Here is a 25387-nt window from a genome sequence, read left to right on the forward strand (position 1 = left end):
GATGGACTCACTTATCTTCCAAGCCTTCCGCTGTTATCGTTATTAGATGGCCTTAAGCCATATTTATTGTAATAAGTTCTCTTTTGAGACACTCGATGTAATAAGTGTGTGATTGCTACTCTGCTATAAATCCTCCGAGTACTGTGTGGTGTCAGCATTACTGATCCAGGGATGACACCGGAGCACAGAGATCAGACTGTTTGAGGCCTGGTCGCTACAGGATCCCCGGCTCCCGCACCCGTGTCCTCGGATTGGTCCCCTTGTACGCGGACATATGCAAGAGCAAATTTGCGGCTCATCGTTGGAGATGCACTTACATGGTATTACTCCGTTATCTCAGAATAATCCGGGTAGTACAAAATTCCACTGTGGCATCCTAAGGAAACACTGACAGGAAAGAAGACCAACCAATCATCACATACATGCGGAGGGGGGGTGGTGGGGGAATATCAAGCATCCAGTGTTGTTGTGTTGGCCTGTTGGGAACCTCCTTGAATTGCCCTTTCTTGGCACAAGCATGTCCATGGGGGCCCGAGGAAGCCACAATGATGCTAGGTGATGAATATCTTGCCACTGTGGTACTTAACCTTGGTGATGTGCCCTTGTGAAAACAGGGTCCAGTTGTACAGGATATGTAGGCGCAATGAAAATAAAACCAAAACACCATGAATCAATCAAATCAACTACTTTTACACTCACATCTCAAAGAAGCCAGCACTGGGCAACGTCATTGTTCCTCGACCATCGAGTAGCCGCGAGAGTGAAGAGCAGATGATGTCACATACATACCATCATGGAAGGGGAGAGCAGAACCACTGCCAGTATGACGATCACTCGTGGATGGAAAAGGGGAAGGGGAGTGGCCAAAAGATATGGTGTCTTGACATCCCAATAGACAAATGAGGTAGAGGCGGGACTGATTCAACCAATGTCGACAACTCGCCATCAATGAAATAACAGAAGGAAGGGGAACAGTAAAGCTTCCCTGATACCGTGATTCCGGCACCGCCGGCCTCCAGAAATCTCGCTTTACATCAAACAAGGTATGAATTTTTGAGAATCAGCAAACAAGTTATGAGTGTGTAGGGCCAGCCAGATCGTGCAAACCTCTGTGAAAAAAGCGCAAGCGGGTATTTTCTCACCCCGTTCGATGAGAGGGCGCCTTGGTCGATCACGGGAGCAGCACACAATTGATACGTATTGCCTATCATTGTGATCGCCCACGTGATCATTGGCATGGGCCAGCCCATCAAAGACTATGGGCTATGAAGCGTTCTTCTCGAGCGGGATTGGTGAATTTTTCGAGAGCTTCCCAACTGGTTTTGGGAAGCTTACGAGCCAAGTTTTTTTTCTAGTTGTTTTTTCTGTCAATTGTCATTCCTTTTTCCCTACTGTTTCTTCTATTACTTTGTTTCGTCAGCATTTCTTTTGCATTTTTACTTTTATTCCTTTTATTTTTCATTTTTCCAATTCGCAAACCTTTTTAATTTTTTTGCAAAAAATTTCCGAGATCCAGGATTTTTTGAATTTCACAAATTTCTTTAAAATTAGTCAATGTCATTCAAATTTGCATGTTTTTAATTCATAATTTTTTTCACAAACTTTTTAAATTTATGAATATTATTCAAATAAGCGAATGTTTTTCAAACTCATGAACATATGTTGAATTTACAAACACTTTTCATATTCGCAAATTTTTTCTAAAGTCACGAATAGTTTCTGAATTTGTGAACTTCTTTTGTATGTTGGGTTTATATTTTGAAATCATGAAGCTCTTTTGAATTCACTAACTTTTCTTGAATTTCATGAAAAAACAATTCACAATTTTTAATACGTTAAACATTTTTTATATTTTTATAAATTCAAATATTATTGAATTTTGTGAACATTTTCTGAATTCATGAAGTTTTTCTGAATTTACCAACTTTTTTGAATTCATAAATTTTTAATCTGTGAATATTTTTAAACTTCTTGAAGTTTTGAAAATCACTAACATTTTTTGAATTCCTGATAATTTTTTGAATATATGAACATTTGTCAAATCTGGAAAAAATATTCAAACTGATGAACATTTTTTAATTTGCGTACATTTTTTACATTTTTACAGTTTTTAGTATGGTAGAGAAAAAACAAAATCATAGATACGAAGCTACTTCTGGGCCGTTCTTGAAAAGTCCGAACTCTTTCCAGCCGCCGCCTCCTCTTCCAAGAAAAGCTTGGGTTCGTGCCTCTCGTCGGCTTTGCTGCAGGTCGGCCTCGTTTCCGGTGGCCCTAGGGCCATGGCGGCGCGGTGGATCCTGGCAAGGGCCGACGGGAGGGCTCCGTTGTTAGTCGTTCCTTTAAGATTTGTTAGGGTTTGTGTCCTACTCAGAAAGACGAGACGGCGAAGGCTCCCTGAAGATGGAATAAAGGTCTTCCCGCTTAGTTCCCGTTCCGGTGGTGCGTCTAGCATTGTTGATGGGCATGTGGAGGTGTGTCTCCGGCGAATCTATCCTCGATGGATTTGCTCGGATCTGATTGTGGTTCGTCTATGTTCGTGTGTCCTCAGGTTGGATCCTTTCGATCTACGTTATTCTTCATCAGCGACGGTTGCTGTTCTGGTGCGCTGGTCCTACGGGGCCTTAGCACGACGACTTCCCTACTGTCTACTACAACAAGTTGTGCCCGACTCCGGCGAGGGAGGGGTGATGACGGCGGCGCGCCTTTGGCTCGCTTCAGTGATTGTAGTCGTCGCTAGGTGGTCTACGGATTTGGATGTAATTTTTATTATTTCTAGTGTTTGTTGTACTGCCATGATAGAAGATGAATATATTGAAAGTTTTCTCGAAAAAAATAAATAAATAGAAGTCACCAACGGAAGGTAATGGGGTCGGCTCACCCCACGCGCGACCAGCGAGAGGGATGTCTGGACATATGCGCACTACGCTACTAGCGAGTTCTATATAGAAGCTCCCAGAGCAGCGGCCCAGATATGTTGAGGTGGCAGTGACGCGCAGCTTTGTAACCAGCCAACAATCCTGTGCGTTCACATGGGAGATCCAGCGGCCGATGAACTTCAAACACTATGCGAAGTCGTAGCTAGCTGAGTTTTTGAACATTTTTCAAATTTGCATACATTTTTAAGTTTTTTTAGTGCCGTAGAAAAAAAGGACAACACCCCAAAATCATACCTATTTGTCTACGTTACAGAAGTCAGCGGCCGAAGGTAATGGGGCCGGCCCATCCAAAAAGGGAGAAAACTCCCAAAACATACTCTCTCCGTCCGAAAATACTTGTCATCAAAATGAATAAAAAGGGATGAATCTAGAACTAAAATGCATCTAGATACATTCCCTTTTATTCATTTTGGCGACAAGTATTTCCAGACGGAGGGAGTACGTACTTGGCTACCAGCGAGAGGGAGAAGTATGGACGTGTGCGCCTGCGGGCGACCCGATTGTAGTGCTTGCAGTGAGCGCTATGTACAAGCTCCCAGAGCAGCGGCCCTGATATGTTGAGTCGGCCATGACGCGCAGCACTGTAACGACCCGACAATCTTGTGTGTTCATACGGGAGAGCGGACGGCTGACAAACTTAAAACACTGTGGAAAAGCCATGGCTAGCTGAGTTTTACTGTCTTTGTAATAATATAACTAGCTGGGTTACCCGCGCATTTGCGCGGCTAGATTAGCTAAATATCATATTAAAGTGTTGTTACGTGGGTATTTTAAATTATTGAGAACTGTGTAACCATAATATTTTCACTATCAGTTTCAATCAAAATCAGGTGCACAAATGGAATTTACTAAATAAAGATACATCAAGTTGCTTGTAAGAAACATTGGTGTGTAACAAAGGTAGATCGTCGTGAAATTGCAATTTTCTTCATTCTTATATATTTTTCTTCCGGTCTTTCTTGTACCTTAGAGCCCATAGGATTTTCTTACAGAGGACTAAAACATAATCATGTTCCTCCATCCATCTCATTCCCAGCCACAATTTTCTTTTGATTCTCTGCTCCATTTTCTCAACCTCTTTTCTTGCTCCCTTCTCCCTATGCATGTTTATACATTTAAGCAACATGTGCATGTTGATACATCAACATGATGCATGTTCTGTTATTAGATATCTCGTCACTATATATTCAATGTTATCAAATGTAAAGTATATTGTGAAATTTATTTTATATATTATTCCACATTCATGTGCCTATTCATTTCTATACATGACTATTTAATAATTTTGCTATTTAGAGAACTCACATGGAGTAAAATCAATTTATCAGTTTTTATGCAATTCTTAGTTAATTTTTTGTATTTTATAGATTATTAAAAAGTAGTTGTTTATGGTGTTCATACGAATTATAAATAAATACAGACTTCTAATACATTTTGAGAAACATAGCTTTCTATATAATTTTTCCACTGAGTAGGAGAACGTCAAATTTCAATATTTTGAAATAAATATAGTTGTATTCTTAGGTTTAACCTATAATATTTTTAATAAATTTATTCTGAAATTTCTCTACTTGGGTTTCATGTAGGAGATGTACAAAAAATGCTAATGATATGTATTTATCGGTGTATATTTAACATATTTATTTAATCAAACAATAGATAAAAAATCCCTCACTTGCTTGTCAAGTACAGGGGTTTCCGCTGAATTCCCATGGAAATAGTTAACTGGCTGTGTTATATGGTTTGCCTCAAGTCCTGAGATATCGGATGAGGTGGTTGCTTACGTAAAAATCTGACGTGTTTGTTTGGGATTCTGATTTTGAAAGGTCTAGAATCTGGGAATCTGTAGCTGAAGCCCAATCGAAGGCCACCATAATGTATATATGCATGCATTCACATATGGCAAGCTTAACAAATCCACATGCTGTTCGTAAAAAAAAGGAAACCAAATTTATATGCGTGATGCGCCTAGTTGCAAGCAAATTGTCTTATGTGATTTGCTTATCTACTTGAAGCACGTCCACGTGCGTCCGCGTCTGAGTCTTCTTGCTCATGTCGGTATGATCAGCTATGTTTTGCCCCTTTGACTAGACGTCAGACATGTTTTAATTTAACATGCTTGGTAATTTTTTCATACGTGATGGATTGGGACTATGAGTTCCCTTGTATGTACGTGTTTAGATGGTATGTGTCAGCTTATAGATTTATCTGCACGTGTCTTCCAAACTTTAAACCCGAGCTGTTTTCTTTTATGTGCTTACTGTGAGCCATTACTTTTCTCCTATTTTAATAATTTAATAGATTTTCATAATTTAGCTATTTATGAATTTTGTGAAGTACATATATCTCAGCTCATCTTTGTCCTAGTCAAATGCTAATTTCAATATTATTTTTAAATTTAGCTATTTATGAAATTTGAGATGTAAATATCAAATATTTATTTACTTTGAATGATGAAACATGTGTATACTTTTTTATTTGAGAAGTAATACGAATTAATTTTATCCAGTGGTTATGATATTGCTAAGAAGCAAATGAGCTAGCCAAATGAATTATTAACCAATGACAACAAAGTGATGTCATTGTTTGTAGTTTGTAGGAAGCTTATATACTACGAACTTGATTGCACCACTTTTGCCTTCACTACGTACACGTGCGAACCTGGTTGACTCCGGTTACATTATTGTAGGTGACATGTGAAACAAAACTCTGATTCGTCAGTTTTGTTTGGAAAGTTTTTTCCTTTTCTGTTTGCACCATTGCACCTTTACGGTACGGTATTCTGCACTGAAGTGGTGATCTAAAAAACTCTATTCTACACCGAAGTTGTATGGCTGGCCAGTCAAAACCGGCACGGCATCACTTTTTTTCAAGTAGTACAAAATAATGACTTGCTGATGTCAATAGATGTCCGGTTGGACTTGTACTTAGGCATAATTCCAACTCATATGCTGCGTTGCCAAGCTTTCCTTTTTTTTTTCTATGGCAAGTTGCCTTAATCTAGTCCGTTCATATTTCTTAACTTTTTGAGCGGTGAATCTCTACCGTTACTTTTCTATCGTTTTAAGTATATAATAGATAGATAGATAGATAGACGATTGGAATCACCGATGTCTTGCCGCGAGCCTAACAATATATAGGAACTGGAGTCGGTAGTGTGCTGCTAAGAGCAAAGTGTTTCCATGCAGAATACGTTTTGTGTGTATCAAATCAAGCATACGGTTCTTTCTGTTAGCTAAGATAGTGCGAGTTGAGACAAGCGTCTCAGCCCCGAGGGATATAGTGCATATATACGTAAATATACAGATAGTATACATACAGCAAGACACATATATAAAGTACAATATTGAAGCCCTGAACCTCGAAAGAGTCATGCAGAATATGTAGGTACTTTTATTATAGATAAACAGACTAGTGTTATGCTTGTCGCTTCTTCAGCTTCACAATGAGCCCATTTTCCATTTGCAGTATACAGGACGACTTGGGCCGGATGCTCTGCCCTTCTAATACCTCCACATTGAAGTTCCACAACACTGTGGCGATGATGATCTTCATTTGCATAACCGCAATGTCCTTGCCAGGGCATATCCTCGGGCCTGAGTTGAAGGACAAGAACTTGTGAGACTGTGGCGATGATGATCTTCATTTGCATAACCGCAATGTCCTTGCCAGGGCATATCCTCGGGCCTGAGTTGAAGGACAAGAACTTGTGAGACGGTACGTACCTCAGCGTGTTGCCGTCCTTTGAGAGCCATCTGTGTGGGTTATAGTCCAGACAATTCTCACCCCACACGTCCCTCATTCTTCCCATGGAATAGATGGAAACAAAGACTGTGTCACCTGCATGCACCTTGTGGCCACTCGGCATGATATCCTCAGTGGCCACCGTCTTGCGCTCCAAAGGCGCCGGTGGGTAGAGTCTGAGAGTCTCATACAAGGTGGCTCGTAGATAGACCAGAGACTTGATCTCCTCTGGCTCAAAGATCACCATGGCACCCGCACCCGTAGGTGCTTTTTGTAATGCAATTGGTAACAATTCATTACGGATAGTTGCCACGATGTCAGGGTTCTGAGCGAGGTTGTAGAAGATCCATGTCAGGGTCGTGCGAACCGTGTCCCGCAGAGCGAGCATGAGGCCAATGAGCCCCGCACAGAGAAAGTCGTAGTCAGCAAAGTCTGGGTCGTTGATGTAGGAAGACAGAATATCCACACCCTCTTGTTCCTCATCATTACTAACATGTACTTTGTCGATGTTCCTCCGTTCGATCATCTTTGCGACGAACACTCGTAGTACTGTGTGCGCTGCACCAAGCATTCTCTCAGGCCCAATGTTTAGCCACCTCATCACCTTCCAGCAAGAGGCTGGCATCATGTGCCGAAAAAGCCTACTTCCATGACCGTATCCATGGCAACTGCGATGTCCATGGACGGCATGTCTATGGAAAGAAGGCCAGGGTCCACGCTAAATAGAGCCGTAGTGGCCAAGTCAAACATAAACCTCGACATTAGTTCCTGCATGTCAAATAGAGCGTTGGTGCTTGCCATGTGGCAAAACAACGGGAGAAGGTTGTTCACCACCTTGTCGCGGCAGCAAGCCTCCATACTGGCAACCAACCGCGGGCTGCTGAGTACAGTATGGATCTTCACTCGTGGACGAAGAGCTCGTGCGCCGTCGACGTTGAAGAGGCTGTCACCCATGATGTCGAAAATGGCAGCGAACTCCACGCCCTTGGGGAAGTCGGTGTAGTTTGTCGTGAAGATGTGGCGGATGTTTGCAGGGTCGCAGGTAACGAAGAACCTCATTCCGGTCCCAGGTGGGCCATGCGCCCTGAAGTTGTGGCCGTTACCGGCGAGAACCAAGGTGAAATAGTCAAGCAAGTTGTGGACGTTGACCAGCAAGGAAGGGAACATGTGTATTATTGGCCAGTTTATGGGGAGAGCTGCTGGGTTCTTTGATCTACTACGAGACCTAAAGTACAAGTACATGGGAACAAGTAGCACGAGTGTGGAGATGAGCAACTCCAGACGGAATGGAATCAACATTGTTTATCACTACTGTGGGAGGATACACACTACTATATGTCAATGGTTTCATTTATAGACATGACCCCTCAATTTAAGCTCGTTGGTCGTGTGCACATCTTTTTGCATCATGTACTGCATATGGACCAGGGAGGGGCGTTTTGGCTCCCGGGAGCATATGCTCCTGGATGAACAGTAAATTAAAAAAAAAGAAAAAATATAAAATAATTGAATTTGGTGGTGGATTTTCGATATGGACCAACCAATCATTAACCTACTAGAAAGATACTGTATGTTTTAGTACCTCCTATATGAAGAGTACTACAGTCGACCAATGTTCAAATCATCCTTAATTAGCAGTTGATCAGTAGCCAACCACTCTTTTCCGTTTTTCTTCGAGGATCTTTTTTAGTTATTTAGTAATGGGTATCTATCGTGACGGTTAGCTGTAGCATATAGTCTTTGCTAACAATCAAAACGTGCCAGCTAACAAAGCTAATTCTTCCACACAAAAATGTGTCTGCTCCTAGCTAGGGAACCGGCAGTTGCATTTAGACAAGGATGTTCGATCATGATGTATATAAATATAGATGGGTTCCTTCTTCCATGCTTCCGGATCACAGTAGCTGTGAAGGAAGATGATTTTGTCAGAACTGTTGCCACTTATTAGCCATTTTGTACCCATATTTATTTCCACCGATTATCTTATCGCGACATATATTTATATCCATCATGATCGTGTACCGGTAGCAGGCGAAGAAGGATGCCTAGTACTTTATATCCATTGTCGCCATCCTTCCTTGTGAATGTTTTTTTGAATTAAAACGAAATTTTATTCATTAGCAATAATCAATACATCGTTTGTAAGAAACGATTACAATTTCACCAATAGGCTCCTTAAACCAATCCGAAGTCGAAAAAAATCTAGCTAATCTAGCAAATTCATGTGCTACTTTATTAGCCTCTCTATTACAATGTTCGAATTTAGTCATGATAAAATCACAAGCATAGTGATAGCAGTCATCGAAGATTGCCGCCGCCGCTCCCGTCGACTGTCCTCCGTCCTGCATGGTCTCAATCACCTCCAGATTGTCAGAGTTGATGATTAGGTGATTACATCCCGCCCTTTGTGCTAAATTTAGGCCAAATTTGACAGCTAAGGCCTCCGCCATGATAACATCCGCGCAGTAGTCTGTCTTTCCATTCCCTCCTGCAATAAATCTACCCTTGTCGTCTCTCAATACTGCCCCCATCGTACCCTTCAGCAAGTCAAGGTCAAAAGAGGCGTCAACATTGAGTTTCACAAATCCCCTAGGAGGACATTTCCAACCCCCTTTTTTCATGGACGCCTTTGAAGATGATGCATTTACAAAATTATATGTAAGAGCTATGATCCCCATTGAGATCTGAGTCACATTTTGAGTTAATTCCTGGTGCACTAATTTCCATCTTTCCCACCATATATACCAAACTGAGATAGCTATCATTTCTCTATCATTTTCATGCCCCATAATGCGCAAGGCTTGATCTGGAAGGAGTAATAGGTATTCCAATGTTGCCTCTCCAGCACGATCAATCTCACGAGCTCTCTCAATAATCATATCCAACCCTAACCTTTTCCAAACCTCCTTCGCTTTTCTACATAGGAAAAGCAAGTGCTTCGTATCTCTACACCCTGAGAGCAGGTAGGGCAAGAGGGCAAGACCTTCATGTGTCTATTAGTGAGTGTTGTCCGACATGGGAGAGTGCCATGTAGTGTCCGCCATAAAATTTTTTGACATCAGCCGGACAAGATAACTTCCATATCTGACACCATATAGGGTAGGTGTGCTCCATCCCATCCCATTGGAAAATTTTAGTTTGCTCCCATACTGATAGTTCCACTCCACAGAGTAAGCAGACCGCAGCGAAAACATACCATTTTTCGTATAACTCTAGGCAATAAAATCCGTCATATTATGTTGCGAAATTGGGAATGTTGATCCAGTCTGCGATGATCATCTAGGTAGGAAATAATTAACTACTACTTAAGGGTGCTTATATGGAAGCGAATCCACTGGGGTGGGCATAATAAACTTGAAACCGAATATCGAACCAAATACCAAACTGAAATAAGTGAATTCTAATTTTATTCAGTGCCTTATTAACAGAACCAAATGCTACTACATATCCGTGTTCATTTCTAGGAACATTGTAATTATATTTAAGATAAGGATATTCGATCAGGGTTTGCTTCTTCCTTGCTACCGGATGAAGTAGCAGGGGATGGAAAAGTTTTTCTCAAAGTTATTAGCACTTATCCGTAGTCATGATCCATACTTATTTCGACCATACTCCATATTATTATTTATCATGAAATATATTGATGTCTGTCACGATCATAGGCTGGTTAGAACCAAAAGTGAATGGGAAAAAAATGGGAAAATAAATATCCTGAGTTTATTTCATCGTATATTTGTAGAGAGGGAGGTCTCTCGACTCCGCCCTCCTGCTCGTCCGCGCCGCCACCCCGCGGCGGCCGGGCGGGCCTCTTCTTCCCCGGCGCCCGTCGACTCAGCCCTTCTCCGCCCTCCTCGCCGCCACCTGCGCGGGCCGCCGGGCGAAGCCTGGTTGGCCTGGGTGGCGGCGGGGGCTCTCTCCTCCCCGTCTGCCTCCGGCAGTGCGGGGTGTTGCGGATCTAGCGTGGCACGTCACTGTGTGCAGGGCGCGGCGGCGGGGCTGTGGGTCGCGACGCTGGTGGCATGGGCGGTCGTCGGTGCCGTGGCGGCTGTGCGGTGAAGGCGGAGTTTCGTCCTTCGGGCGGTTCGTGCAGGGCGATCCCAGTCTGATCCGGCCGGATCTGGCGCTGGCGGCCCGTCCGGCAGCGAGGGCTGTGGCCAGCAGGGGCATGGAGGTGTGGCGGTGGTTGGTGCGCATCCAGGCGGGCGGTGGGCGGCTGGCTTGCTTGCTCGCGGCCGTGTGACGGTGCGGGTCGTGGGCTGCTTGGGCCGCGGGCGGTCGCCCTGCATTGGTAGGTGGTGGCGGCAGCGCAGTGGTGGTTTTCCATGATCGTCTCCTCCTCGAGGTGGTGGCTCATGGCGGTGGTCCGGGTCATTCACGGCGGCGGCTGGGCTTATCCGGCGTCGGCTCGTCGGTGTGCGGCCCGTGTGGACCTTCGACCCTTCTCTTCGGGCGTCCGTCCGCTATCATCGTCGATGGTTGGCCCTCCCCCAGTGACAGTCCATCACTCGTCTCGCACCCGGTAGTAGGACCGATCTTGTCTCGCACCCTGCAGTAGGACTGACCTTGTCTCGCGCCCAGCAGCAGGACCGAGCCCGTCTCGCGCCCGGCAGCAGAACCATGCTCATCTCGCGCCCGGCAGCAGGACTGAGCTCGTCTCGTGCCCGGTGCCGAGGACGGGCTGATGGAGGCCAGCCTTGGTCAGCCTATTGGGTCTCGGCACTAGGGGCAACCCGTGGGTGCGAAAGGCGGGTCCTTTCCACTCGTGTCTTTGGTCGGGGTAGCGGCTGATCTCGGGTGAGGAGGTGCCAAGGTCTTGGATGTCGGGGTGGCGGCCCTGACGGTGGCTCCGCGGGGCTCTTGGGCAGAGCCCGTGGCTTGATGCTGCCCAGTTGCCATGGCCGTGTGGGCGGCGTGGTAACCGGGGTATGGCGTTCGGCAGCGGTGAATGATGGTCGGGGTGAAAACCTGCTCTTTCTTCGGATGGACCGGCGGCGGCAGACTCGTTCCCTTCTTGAAGGCGTCGTCGCGGCTCTCATTGCCCTTCGTGTTGCTCCGGGGGAAACTCTGATCCTCGGATCGGGAGGTGGAGGCGCTCTGGTGTCGTCCCCTTCATGAAGGCGCCGCCTTGGAGCCCACGGTTCGTCATATGTAGTTTCACCTCTTCGCGTAGTGCTAGGGATGGTTTTGCTACGCTCAGCGCCTATGCATCTTGCCTTGGGTGTGTGTGTGTGTGTGTTGTGTGGGCGTGAGTTTGTACTGGGTGATGTTGAACGGTGCTTTATATATAAAGCAGGGAGAAAGCCTTTTTCGGTAAATAAATATCCTATTGATTGTGACCCTCCTCCCGCTCGAATGTTTATTCAACATCCAAGGAATATCTATTTAATTAGGAAATAATATCTACATGTGGGCACGTTACTTTGAGTCTTTACTTAACTTTTTGAAACAAGGCAAGCGATTTGCCATTTTCATTGATTAAGGAGAAGAGAATTGCCTGGTTAATTGACAGAAAACCGGGCTAAAACCGTTACAACCCAACCCACATGACATGGGCATCACCGGCCAACCTGGCCACCGACATGGGACACAACCACGACGTCACATGCCACCGGATGGCCACACGCGCAAGCAACCGACAACATCAGTGTTAGGTCCAGTTAATCAGAAATGAAGACAAAAAATAGCTATTGACTGCAACAACAGATAATTCATATAGTACAGTATCAGTGTTAGGTTTATTCCCGCCCGTACCTAAATGGCCGGCCGGGTGAGCATAGAAAACGTGAAAAAGAACATTGGACTCCAAAGCAAAATAACCGAATTCTTGGTTATGTCAAGTTAGTAATGGACACTAATGCCATTATTACAAATATGTGTATTTGGAGATAATTTACAGTTGTATTCACACAAGGATCTATGACCGTGATGCTTCAAATATAGAGTGCTCATTTCTCGCTTGTTACCCGGTCATAGAAGCAGCAAAGAAAGATATTTTGCTGTCGATGTTATTATTACTTATTATTTATTGCGATTCATATTTATTTCATGGTGATCCATATTATTATGTATATTGGTCATAATTTTAAATATATAGCACGCTATCTCGGCACTATAGCACCCATTTATCTGCTAACGCTTATGCCGCTATTTAAAACTTTGATCGTGGTGTATATTTAAGACCATGGTGGTCGTAGGTCGATAGCAACAGAAGAAAGAAATGTATATCCTTTGTGACTGTCCTTCAAAACAGATGTTGATTCCACATGCGATAAATGACATTTCCTTAAAAAATAATTAGTATCCAAAAGTGATAAACAAACTATCAAAGGGGTCCCATATATCAAAGCCAACTGTATAACATTTGTTCTTGCCATACATTAGATGGCTTTGTCTGTGCGTGCGTGCGTGTGTGTGTGTGTCTCATTGCTAATGTCTAAAAAGTGGTACCAGTGGAGTAGATAGGTGGGCTCAATGAGGACGAATGTTCATGGAGCTGGTGCGCATTCATTCACTCAACTTGAATAGCGACCTAAACTTGTCTGATTACATACAGCTCAATCAAACAAAAATGCTAATAATCTAGGTATGGCCTCTTGATTGATTCTAAGTAGAAACCATGAGTGCATCAACAAGACAAAATACAAAGCACATCCACAACCAGGCCAACTATGCCCACTCCTCCGTCCAAGAGAGACAGAAAATGCTTCCGAGGCAAGCTATCCTTCGATCCTCATCCTCGTCCCCGACTCAACAGAAAATGTATGCAAATAATAGATATAAATTTAAACATATGTCCTTATTATTTTATCAAATAAATAGCAATCCATGTATATAAATACAATACTGAGATTCCAGGCCTGGGAAGAACCATGCATGACCCTTAAGTAAGTTTAAACACAAGGATTGTGTAATGTTACAATTCTCGCTTCCTCAGTTTAACTATAAATCCATTTTTCATCTGTAGTATACAAGATGGCTTGGGCTGGATGATCTGCCCTTCCACCACCTCGACATCAAAGTTCCACAACACAGTCGCAACGACGGTCTTCATCTGCATAACCGCAATCTCCTTGCCAGGGCAGATCCTCGAGCCTGAGTTGAAGGCCAAGAACTTGTGAGATGGTACGTACCTCAGGGTGTTGCCATCCTTTGACAACCACCTATTCGGGTTATAGTTAAGGCAGTCTTTACCCCATAGGTCTTCCATTCTCCCCATGGAGTGCAGAGATATAAGGATGGTGTCCCCGACCTTCACCTCATGGCCACTCGGCATGATATCACCAGCAGCCACTGTCTTGCGCTCAATAGGTGCCGATGGGTACAACCTAAGAGTCTCGTACAACGCAGCTCTGAGATAGACCAGAGGTTTTGTATCCTCTGGTTCAAAGATCATCATGGCACCCGTACTCGCGGGTACTTTGCGCGATGCAATGGGTGAGAGTTGACTGCGGATAATTGATACAATGCCAGGGTTCTGGGCGAGGTTGTAGAAGACCCAGGGTAGAGTGGTACCAATCGTGTCCCGCCCAGCAAGCATGAAGCTGAGGAGCACCGCATGGAGCAAGTCATTGTCTGTGTATTCTGGGTCATTTATGTAGGAAGATAGAATATCCTCGTGTTCATCATCATTACTCAATGCACATCTTCCCTCATTGAGAGTTATCTTACTCCTCTCCTCGATCATCTCTGCAGCAAATCTTCTTAGCACCGTGTGCGCCGTGCGAAGCTTCCTCTCGGAGCCGATGTTTATGCGCCTCATTGCCTTCCAGCAAGAGGCTGGAATTAAGTGTCGGATAAATCCCACCTCCATGACCGTGTCCATCGCGACCGCGGCATCCATGGGTGGCATCGACATGTCTAAGGAGAAGGACAGGAGGCCAGGGTCCACTCCAAAGAGAGGTGTGGCAGCCAGGTCAAACATAAACCTGGAAAACACTTCTTGCATGTCGAACGGAGTGCCGGTGCTTGCCAGGTGGGAAAATAATGGTAGAAGGCCATTCTCCACCTTGTGACGACAGCAAGTTGCCATACTAGCAACCAACCGCGGGCTGCTAAGCACGCTCTGGATTTTTGCGCGCGGCCGAAGAGAGGGTGCACCATCAATGGTGAAGAGGCTACCAGCCATGATGTCAAAGATGGCGGCAAACTCTGCTCCCTTGGGGAAGTTGGTGTAGTTTGTGGTGAAGATGTGTCGTACATTCGCGGGGTCGCAGGTGATGAGCAACCGCATCCCGCTCCCAACCGGGCCATGCGCCTTGAAGTTGTGGCCTGATTCGGCAAGCACTATGGAGAGATAGTCATGCAAGTTGTCGGAGTTGGCCAGGAAGGAAGGTAACATATGCAATATTGGCCAGTTTGTGGGAAGCATTGTTGGGTTCTTTGATCTACTACTATACCTAAAGTAGAAGTACATAGGGACAAGTAGCACGAGAGTGGAGATGAGCAGCTCTTGCGAGAAACTACTCGACATTATTATCATGAGGGTAGCGGGGGATATGCTATTGTCGTACTACTTCGATTTATGCATCCTGCAATCGAACATGGCGATTGCTTCATTTATAGACAAGTTCCCTCGATCTAAGTCCATTGTGGTGCACGTTGTTTCACATTGTGAAGTGCATGTTGACTAGCCAATAATTAGCTTGCCACCACAAGAATATATTGTAGCTCCAACAGAGGTAGTTATACGCTCGAGAAAAGTCTCCAAATCGCACTTAATTAGCAGTTGGTCAGTAACCAATCACTCACCAATTAGGAAATATAATAGTCTTTTTGCTTATTTGGTGGTGGATGTCTATCTTGAGATAGTTAGCCATATCTATTCTTTCTAAAACTATCAAAATTAAAAACATAATAGCTAATGAACCTTTAAAGCTACTAGTCAAACTATGGTATCTATTTCATGGAACTTGGAAGTTGAATTTAGGCAAGGATCTTTGATCACGATGGATGTAAACGTAGAGGGTTTTCTTCCCACGAGCTACCGGTACCGGTCACATTAGCAGTGATGGAAACTGGTTTTGTTGAAGTTATTATGGCCCATCCACTTTGGTCTATATTAGTTTACGTTGTTGTCGATATTATTATCACTATAGTGATATATATTTATATCCATCATGATCATAGGCTACTAGGAAGCAAATAATGAAATGACAAGCACTCTCACCAGTCCTTTTTTATCTGCATATAAGTTTTGTCCGAAGTCAAAATATCTTTACTTTGACCGAACTTCTAGAAAAAAGTATCAACATTCATGAAGCCAAATCAATACTTTAGGTTCACTAGCACAAATGCCCATGCGTTGCAACGGGTGAAAAAAACCACACTTTTCTAACCCAATTGCTCAAGACCCCCACCCCCATTCCTCATTCCACGATCCACCGCTAGGCATGATGACATGAACAAACTCTTTGAAATCCTCCATGCTGCCATGAAAATATGTATTGCGGAAAAAATATGAACATATTTGAGAAGTGTACTAAAGGTTTGTGGAATTTAAATCACATAAATATCTACCTGGTTGTCAGTATCCCTTCATGCCTTTGTTGGAGTTGCTTAGTGATGCACAAAACATATCGCATTATACTGTAAACTAGATCATGATTGGCGCGCGTTGCTGCGCCCGTCTATTTTTCCAATAAAGTGATAGTAATTTTACAAATAGATAGACATGGAAGAACTGAATTTCTATTTCCAGTGAAAGAACATCTGAACCTACACCAATATTTATTATTTTATATAGCTACCATCATCTATATTTTCCGGGTCATATTGGCCATCCTCTTAGTTCCATGTCAACAAGTTTTTTCTAGCAAGTAATAAATTGTATCATAAATCTACAACATAGGCATTTCATGACTATGACCGTGCAAGGAAAGTGTAAACAAATGGCACTCCATGAAACTGATCACTATAGTAATTTTGATAAAGCTTCTTAACAAAACACATCGAAATAATAGTAGTGTGACATCCTTGCAAAGTCCTATTTTCTCTCTTAATTACATATGTGTAAGTGACATTGGCAATACAATTGAAGGATGGAGTATCTGATGCAATTAAAACAAATGGATTAATAAATGGCATGTGGGAAGCTGCAATGCTCTCACTGGATGGATGAGCTCCTTCAACCTTTGGTGAATTTGATTCACCCAATGCTTGTGCCCTGTATGTTTGTATAAGAAAAAAGATCAGTGAAAGTACTACATATACATACGGAACCAAAATGCAAATGTGACCTTTCTGTTCAGATCAATACAAATGATTTTTTTATAAACAACAATCCAAGAGACAACAAATACTATTTGGTGAGTCATGTGGCCCCACTTGGTCATGTACATTACAAACTTACTATATAAAAACTATGCAAACATGAGCGCACATTATTCTTACCTAGGAAGAAGTTACACATTCGATGTTTGCTTTAGTTGGTTCGGTGCATGTACAGAAATCACCGGCACTTATGGTCGCAGCAGCATCAGTCTCTCATCAAATCTGATGAACAAGAAGATGAACATATCTGAGGACTAAACTGGACTAAATTAATTATGCATCATAAAGGGAAATATTGTGATAAATTTGTACACAACCAAATAAGATGCAACGATGCCATATGCTCATGACACACTGCTGTACATGTTCTGAATAAGGCAAGCATATATAGTAGGAGAATCCATTTGGCAAAAAAACATAAAATGCAAGAGCTGTTTATTCTAAAATATAATGCAAGGAAAAGATAATTCTAGATATGGAATGACCATGCAATTTGAAAAACTATTCATCTAAATACCTTAAAAATCAGGGGAATGTTTATTCCAAATACTAATGTAAGAAGAAATAAATGCCGCCTAAAATTCTTTATACCAAATAATAATGCTAATAATTTGGCATATCATTATTGTACCGCAAGATGAAGCAACAAAGTAGAGTGATCGTGGTCATTCCTCCGTTGTCTATCATTGTCAAAACTCTAAACGCACAAAGTCCTTTATAAATCAATTATCAAACTCTTGTTTCGATTTTATAGGCCACTTTTCAAGTGTATTAGAAAGTCCTTTATTGCAAGAAAACATGGCGCCCAATTCAGGCGGGCATGCCTGCTGATCATACGAAACATTACCCTTCCAGCATTTTGTTAGCATGACAGAGTAGTCTGGACAAAAGATGGGAGAATTCACAGAAATCTTTGTCACAAAGGATACACATTTTACCTATATATTGTAGCCCATAGTTAAGCTAACATGTTCTGTAATTTAAAATGTATGGAAACCATGTTTTCTTATATTTAGATAAACCAAACAACAAACTGGGTTCGTACTACCATATAACAACAAAGGAATAACACATTAGAAGCATGACAGGGCTATTACTTATTCCTCGGAGAACATAATAGATGTTTATCCAAAGCTGAGACAGTCCGCAGGAAAGAACGTCGGTAAAGAGAACACCAAGTTAAAAGAGAATTCAACATTGTAACAACAAAATAGAGCTGAACATACATTTGCATGAGCAATTGTTTTACCTGACAGAAAATCAGCAGCTTGGCATCCCTATCCAATTTTGCTGGGTTTCACAATAGCCTGTTGGACATTACTGCTGAAAGCTTTGTGATTCCCTGCCGAAATGTGTGTTTCCTGTTGCTTGAGAGAGCCCAGCCACATAAAGACATGAGCAGCGAAATAACCTTTCTTGCAAAAAGGGATAACCTGCATCACTGCTAAAGCAGAAGGTCTAAAAGCATGATCATAGTAAGATGATATTTTTCTGAAAAAAGGAATCGATCTGTGAGCACCTCCTTCAGAAGGCAGCATTTCACGAAAAGAATCTGTCTCAAAGTCCGTACAGTTAGCTCTAAAAAGACTACTCATAGCAGCAACCCCATTAGCACCGATCAAACCTGTTTTTTGTGACACATGAAGATAATTTCGCTCCATGGAGGATCATATCATAGGGTAACATAATGTGCAGACTCGTAGAGACACCTATCGGTCCAGCACTGACCCTCTCGGATGTTGTTCCGTCACATTGAAAAAATGCTATAGGGTACATTATTTTTATTGAATTGAACCACGAGGCCTGCAAAATAAGGATTAGCTAAAAAAGAGCTGCACATAGGTATGACAGAGATCGCAATAATAAACCAGGCCTATATATGGTGATGTCAGCTATACATGCTTATGCTTTTCCGGAAAGCATGAAGGCGACATATAAAGAACATCATCTTCTATCTTACAAAGAGCCGTTTATGCATAAATTGAACAGTATATGCACATTTTTTCAGGATTTCTTGGCTGATCAGGAAAGCATGATTATATGAAGAACATCATCTTCTATCTTACGAAGAGCCTCTATATGCATAAATTGAACAGAAGATGCACATTTTTTCAGGATTTCTTTGCTGATCAGGAAAGCATGGTTAAGAAACATATGAAGAATATCAACTTCTATCTTACGAAGAGCCTCTATATGCATAAATTGAACAGTTGATGCGCATTTTTTCAGGATTTCTTGGCTAATCTTGTGTGCATCACCAAGCATACCACTCCATGCAGGGTCCCAAACAACCAATGCACACGCATGGGCATGGCCACGCTCCTTGCATACATTGTGCACATCGCCATGTACTCCTTCCTCTCTGTTGAACTCCATGACGCCAGGAAGAGCCGCCTGCGCACTGTGACCACAGAGAACGGTAGAATCCGCCGAACAACAATACATTGAAAGGGACACCATGAAAGCATTTACCTGTACGTGGCGTTCTGCCCTTCTCCTCCTTAAGCGGTTGCTAGAACATAAGCCACGAGACATATGAATACTGAGCACGTCTGTGAGCACGGGGAGCGGGGGCGCCTTCTTCGTCTCCTTGCCAACCTTCTCATCCTTGCTGCCGCCACCGCACCCCTTTCCTTCTCGGATTGCAAGGGGCGACCGCAAGACGAGAATGGAAGTCGCGGTTGGCTCCACCGCTGGAGGTGAAGGTCGCGGGGGAGGCACCGCCGCTCCCGTCCAGCGTCGGCCGCCATGCTATTGTTTGCTCCCGCGACTCCACCCGATCCTGCTGCTCCTCACCTGTGGTCAATCCAATCCAGTGCCTCGCATCCGGCACACGGCCTGCCGGCGGCCGCTCCTCTGTGCGCCTCAAATTGGGACTGGATGGACACAGACACGCTTTAAGGAATAGTAGCACGGGCTCGAACTCCGATGACATCTCGGCTCACAGCCGCCATCGCCGTTGGCCTTGGATAGGGACCATAGGGTTAGCGACCACCCCAGTCGCCCACGATTGATCGGTTTGGTGCTTTTCGGACCGATCTTTCTCCTCGCTTCAGCGGACAGATGGGCCGTTTGGCCCAGTTAACCACGTTAGTCAGAAAAAGTTACGGGAGTAGCTTCTTCTCAAAAAAAAAAAGTTACGGGAGTAGCTGCCCTCAAGAAGCTGCGGGGACGGGAGTGATGAAAAAAAAACTACTGTGCATCCAATGGCCAGGGACAACCATAACGTGAAATCGGACGGCTTCAAAGGCTGATAGCCTGAGAGAGCTCCTCGGGTGCCCAATTATAATGTTTTAAAATAGTAAAGTTCATTCTAGTACAATGTTTGTGCTTCACTACGGAGGTAACACGGATTTTCATGAACCAATGTTGGCTAGGTTTAGAGACTGTGTAGTATAGCACTATTCGTGTCCAACAATCAAGCAAATATTTTTAACATGTACTATCTTTTTCATTATATTTGTTTAAATATATCGTACATGAACAATAAGTAAAAAAATTAATTATGATTTAGACATAGTTTTTCTTGTAGGTGTTAAACAATTCTAACATAATTTTCTCTCCATTTATGGAGGGGTAAAACTACGCGTTCGTGGGACTATAGCTAGTGGCAGAGGATGAAATGTTTTTGAGGGGGCCACTTTTGAATGATTTCTAACTGGTATACTTTTGTTCCCACAATCTTTTTAGAGATCAACAACTCATTATGGGACAAAACAAATGACAAAAAATCACGAGGCTGTTAGGACACTTTCCTTTTTATTACGGGACGACTTCTCACTTCGCTATTTTTCTCTATCAATCCCAGAAATCCCTCCTTTTTTCTTTATTTTCAATTCCCGGAATCCCTCCTTTCCTTCTTTGTTCTCTCCTTCTTCCTTGTTAGGACACTTTCTTCTTATTACGGGATGGCTGGTTTCCCAGTTTTTTCCCGAATCCCTCTTTTCCTTCTTATTACGGGACAACTTCCTACTTTCCTATTTTTTTTGCTTTTAATCCCCGAAAGCCCTCCTTTCTTTCTTATTACCGGACAGGTTCCCACCTTCCTATTTTTTTGTCAAGGAAATCCCTTCTTTCCATCTTTATCTTTAGGAAACATGAGACCCACACTTCACTATGTTCGCTAGATGGCTTCTTGATATACCAAGGAGATTAAAGATGTATGCAAAATGGGTAGATTGGATTTGAGGGAGCAAGGTGGGACTATTTAACAACTGAATCTACCTTTGTTTCTTCAAATAACACAACTAGTTCGGTTGGCTGTGCCATTATCTGTTGGACGTTAGGTTTGGGGATTGAATCCTCTCATCGGCATGTATTTTTTGCTTCAAACATGATAGGTGGGCCAGAGCGCACGGGCGGGCTCAGTTCACCCGACTCAGACGAATTATACTCACCGACGACGGACGAAACGAACATTGAAGGGTGAAACTAATAACGAACAAAAATTAGGGAGGAAGAAGCTTTAGTCCTTTTATTTATTTTTGAACACAGCACAGACGCAAACGCTCATATACACGCGCATACACTCACCCCTATGAACGCACACATGCACATCCTACCCCTATGAGCACATCCGAAAGACTGAGCCGGCATATCATCTTGAAATTTATGAAATGTTAGTCCTTTTATTAATAGATATAGATATAGATTATGAAATGTAGTTTCATAGTACATATATATTTGGTATTGTTGATGTTGATACTTTTTAATATAAATTTGGTTAAACTTTTTGCAACGTTTGACTTGACATAAATCTAATACGTAAAGTAAAAAGAACTGGAGAGAGTATCTTATATCCATTGTGACCCTCTACCCACGAATGTCGATCCAACCTGCGTTGAATACCAAGGTACGCCCATTGTTTCTAAATATAAGCCTTTTTAGAGATTCTAATAGAATCTTATATATTTACTAATTAGAGGCACCTTTCAAGCGTTTTAATTAAGGTACACCATCATAATCAATTAAACCGTTGGATTGTAAAATTAAGTCCGAGATAAGAAGAAAACTTGCATAACACATATGGTTCCGGCCGTCAAAAAGACATATGACACGGCCAATGTTTCAAAAAAAAATCCATATATTCCTTTAAAGCAAATGATAAAGTCCTTCCATAATTACTCTATACTCCCTCAATTCCTTTATATTAGGTGTATTTGTTTTTTCATTAAATTTCACAATGTAAGGTGCATTTGCTCTAATTCCTCGTAATTCCATTTTTATCCCTCCAGAAAGAGGAAAGTATCTCTATCCTGATTTTCTTTGTCTGTCCTTGTATCAAAAGAAGAAAACTATCTCTCTCTGAATTGCATGTATCTCTTACTTTCTTGGACTCAAGGATTTACTTGCCACTAACCAACAAATTTGCCAAGGGTACTTTTGTCATAATACCTCTATAATTGTGCGCCTTGGTCACCATGTTCAAAATAATACATCTTAGATAAAGAAACGGAGGGAGTATATATGATCTTAGATGTAAAAAAAACTCTATAAGATCTATGCGACATCTTTTTTGACATGGAGGATTGGTGAAACTCTTCTGCAATTAAAGAAGGAGTTGCATCGCTCCTTAAAAAAAGAGAAAACATCTCCTCAGCTCATGTACATTTTTTAGGTAACCTTGGCTTCCGTGGTCTATTCCAAAAAAGAAAAAAAATCTGACACGTCCAACTTTTGAAACGAAATACAAAAGGTATCCGCCCGTTCCTTTAGAAAGGAGATAGTCTAGTTTCAAAAAAAAAAGAAAAAAGAAAGGAGATAGTCTCCGTCTCAAAAAAGGCCCCTTCCGTTACAAACAGCTCATAGTGAAGGTCTCGCGGCGCCGCCAGCCGCCACTTCGGCGGCCGGTGTTGTCGCCGCTGCTTAGTCCGGCCTCTCCGCATTGCGGCAGTCAGGTTGTTCTCGTCTCCAGCCGGCGTGCTAGGTCAGGCCGTGCTGTTTTTTTCCGACCCCTCCGTAAGCCTGGCTTGATGGATGGTGTGTCGTCTTGTTTCCAGTCGACTTGATCCGTCAGGTTGTCTGTCTTCTTCTGCCGTGTGGATCGTTGAAGCATTGTGCTATTGAGTTGCCTCATGGAGGTGGTTTGCTTTGGAGGTCTGTTTTGTTACATGCAAGCGTCAGCAGCTTTGAAAGTCTGGTTTGGTACGTGCAAGCTTCTGTTGCTTTATAGGTTTGTCCTGTCGCAATGAAAATACTTAGTTGGAATTGCCAGGGCATGCAAAATTCCGCGGCAATTCGTGCGCTCGTGTTATTGCATGAGCGGATAAAACCAGATGTATTTTTTTTGTCTGAAGCGCACCTGAGTAAGGCAAAGGCAGAAATTCTCAAACGACGGTTGAAGTTTTCAGGGATAGAGGTCTCAGTAAGCAACGGCCAGAGTGGTGGACTTGTGATGATGTGGACGGATGAAATAAAGGTCACTTCTTCGGAAATTCATAGAAACTATATTGATATTCGTATTGATGAAAACAGTGCATCGGGATGGAGGTTTACTGGGTTGTATGGCGAACCAAGGGGAGACCGGAAGCATCTGACATGGGATTACTTGAGAGGGCTTCAGGCCATGGTTGATTTGCCGTGGGTAGTAGCCGGTGATTTCAATGAAATCTTGCATGGATTCGAGAAAGATGGGGGTAACATCAGGCCCCAACGATGCATGCAGGCTTTTAGAGATGTACTAGATGAATGTAATCTGGAAGATCTGGGATATCATGGTGACATTTTCACTTGGAGATGAGGTCAAATCAGGGAGAGACTCGATAGGGCGGTCAGTAATCATAGTTGGACCACCATGTTTCCCCATCATGGAGTGACCAATGAAGAGTTTTACAAGTCTGATCATCGCCCGATTCTTATTGATACTATTTATTCTGAACGGGTGCAAACTATGAGATGTGAAGCACCTAAGAAATTTGAGGCAAAATGGCTTTGTGAAGAATCAGTTGAGGGAATCATACTTGATGCGTGGGAACGAGCAAAGGACAGACAACCAACGTTGTCAGGCCGGACGACAGAAGTTCATGAGGAACTGCATCGATGGGATAAGAATGTGCTTAAGGGTCCGCGTACTAGGCTGAAAAAATTGCAGCGTGAATTAAATGATGTTATGACCGGCCCTTTATCAGATGGGGCAGTTGCAAGGCAGCAAGAACTTCATATGCAAATTGAGAATTTGTTAGAACAAGAAGAACTGTACTGGGTGCAACGTGGCAGAGTTAACTGGCTACGTCACGGAGATTGTAACACTGCGTTTTTTCATGGATTCGCCTCTGCCAGAAGGAGGAGGAACTTTATCAAGAAACTGAGAAATGATAGTGGTGACTGTGTAGAGGATCCAGATGATTTAAAGAACCTGGCGGTGGAGTACTTCAAAACACTGTTCACGTCAGGCGTCCTACATGCTGATCCGGACGTGCTAGCAAAGGTAAAACCGAAGGTGAGTCGGGCCATGAATGACATGTTAACAGCAGAATATACTCGAGATGAAGTAAAGAAGGCCCTTTTTAGCATCGGGGATTTCAAAGCCCCCGGTCCGGATGGGTTACACGCAGTTTTCTACAAAAGATTTTGGCATATTATTGGGGATGATCTTATTGACGAAGTCTTATTGGCAGTCAACTCAAAGAAGATTCTGGATGGGTGGAATGAAACTATAATAGTCATGATTCCAAAAACTGACAGCCCCGATCATATCACCCAATTCCGTCCAATAAGTTTATGCAACGTGGTGTATAAGGTGATTTCAAAACTCCCTGCGAACCGGCTCAAGGTACTTTTGCCTGAGGTAATTTCTCCAATGCAAAGTGCTTTTGTACCGGGAAGGTTGATTACTGATAATTTCCTTGTCGCTTATGAGAGCTATCATGCCATTAAAAATAAGAGGCATGGAAAGACTGAAAATTGTGCAGTAAAATTGGACATGCACAAGGCATATGACAGAGTGGAATGGTGTTTCTTGAAAGGGATTTTAATTCAGCTTGGTTTTGATTTGGAATGGGTAAAACTTATCATGGAGTGTGTAACATCGGTCACTTACAGGGTGAGAGTGAATAATGATTTCTCTTATAGTTTTGCTCCATCAAGGGGACTCCGACAGGGAGACCCTCTTTCACCATACCTATTCTTATTGTGCGCCGAAGGTCTTACTAGTCTCCTGATACATGAAGAGGAGACTGGAAATTTGACGGGGGTGAAAGTTTGTAGAGGGGCTCCTACGGTGTCACATTTGCTATTTGCCGATGACTCGCTCATTCTTATGAAAGCAGACAACAACAATGCTACAAGTCTACGAAGGGCTTTGGATGAATATTGTGCGGCGTCGGGTCAAATGGTAAGCGAAGCAAAATCCAGTATCTTTTTTAGCCCTTGTACCTCTGTTGAATCTAGAGTGGAGGTTTGCAATTCCTTAAATATTATGACTGAAGCAATTACTGATA

The 25387-nt window shown here is 43.0% G+C and overlaps 2 protein-coding genes and 1 long non-coding RNA gene across 6 annotated transcripts; all 3 read right to left on the reverse strand.

Annotated features, from left to right (window-relative positions):
• Positions 1-6200: 6200 nt before the first annotated feature.
• LOC125556618 (noroxomaritidine synthase-like) lies at positions 6201-7983 on the reverse strand. Its single transcript, XM_087523515.1, has 2 exons — positions 6624-7983; positions 6201-6532 (listed from the first exon to the last, which is right to left on the reverse strand). The coding sequence occupies exons 1-2, from the start codon at positions 7306-7308 to the stop codon at positions 6354-6356; spliced, it is 864 nt and encodes a 287-aa protein (XP_087379641.1). The 5' UTR covers positions 7309-7983; the 3' UTR covers positions 6201-6353.
• Positions 7984-13477: 5494 nt separating this feature from the next.
• On the reverse strand, positions 13478-15198 carry LOC125510445 (noroxomaritidine synthase 2). The gene has a single exon (XM_048675623.2). It carries the CDS (start codon positions 15157-15159, stop codon positions 13594-13596), a length of 1566 nt encoding a protein of 521 aa, XP_048531580.1. The 5' UTR covers positions 15160-15198; the 3' UTR covers positions 13478-13593.
• Positions 15199-16644: 1446 nt separating this feature from the next.
• LOC125510444 (uncharacterized) lies at positions 16645-19987 on the reverse strand. 4 transcript variants are annotated; one of them, XR_007284622.1, is made up of 5 exons: positions 19422-19987; positions 19217-19350; positions 18199-18752; positions 17070-17171; positions 16645-16842 (listed from the first exon to the last, which is right to left on the reverse strand). It is a non-coding gene; the product is annotated as an uncharacterized LOC125510444 (long non-coding RNA). The 4 variants fall into 4 exon arrangements; XR_007284620.1 differs by having other exon boundaries at positions 18199-18390; positions 18469-18752; positions 19217-19987; XR_007284621.1 differs by adding an exon at positions 18047-18083 and having other exon boundaries at positions 19217-19987.
• Between the last annotated feature and the right edge of the window lie 5400 nt (positions 19988-25387).

The sequence above is a fragment of the Triticum urartu genome, chromosome 5A, assembly GCF_056163025.1.
Source record: "Triticum urartu cultivar PI428250 chromosome 5A, HENAU_Tu73, whole genome shotgun sequence".
Lineage (NCBI taxonomy): Eukaryota > Viridiplantae > Streptophyta > Magnoliopsida > Poales > Poaceae > Triticum > Triticum urartu.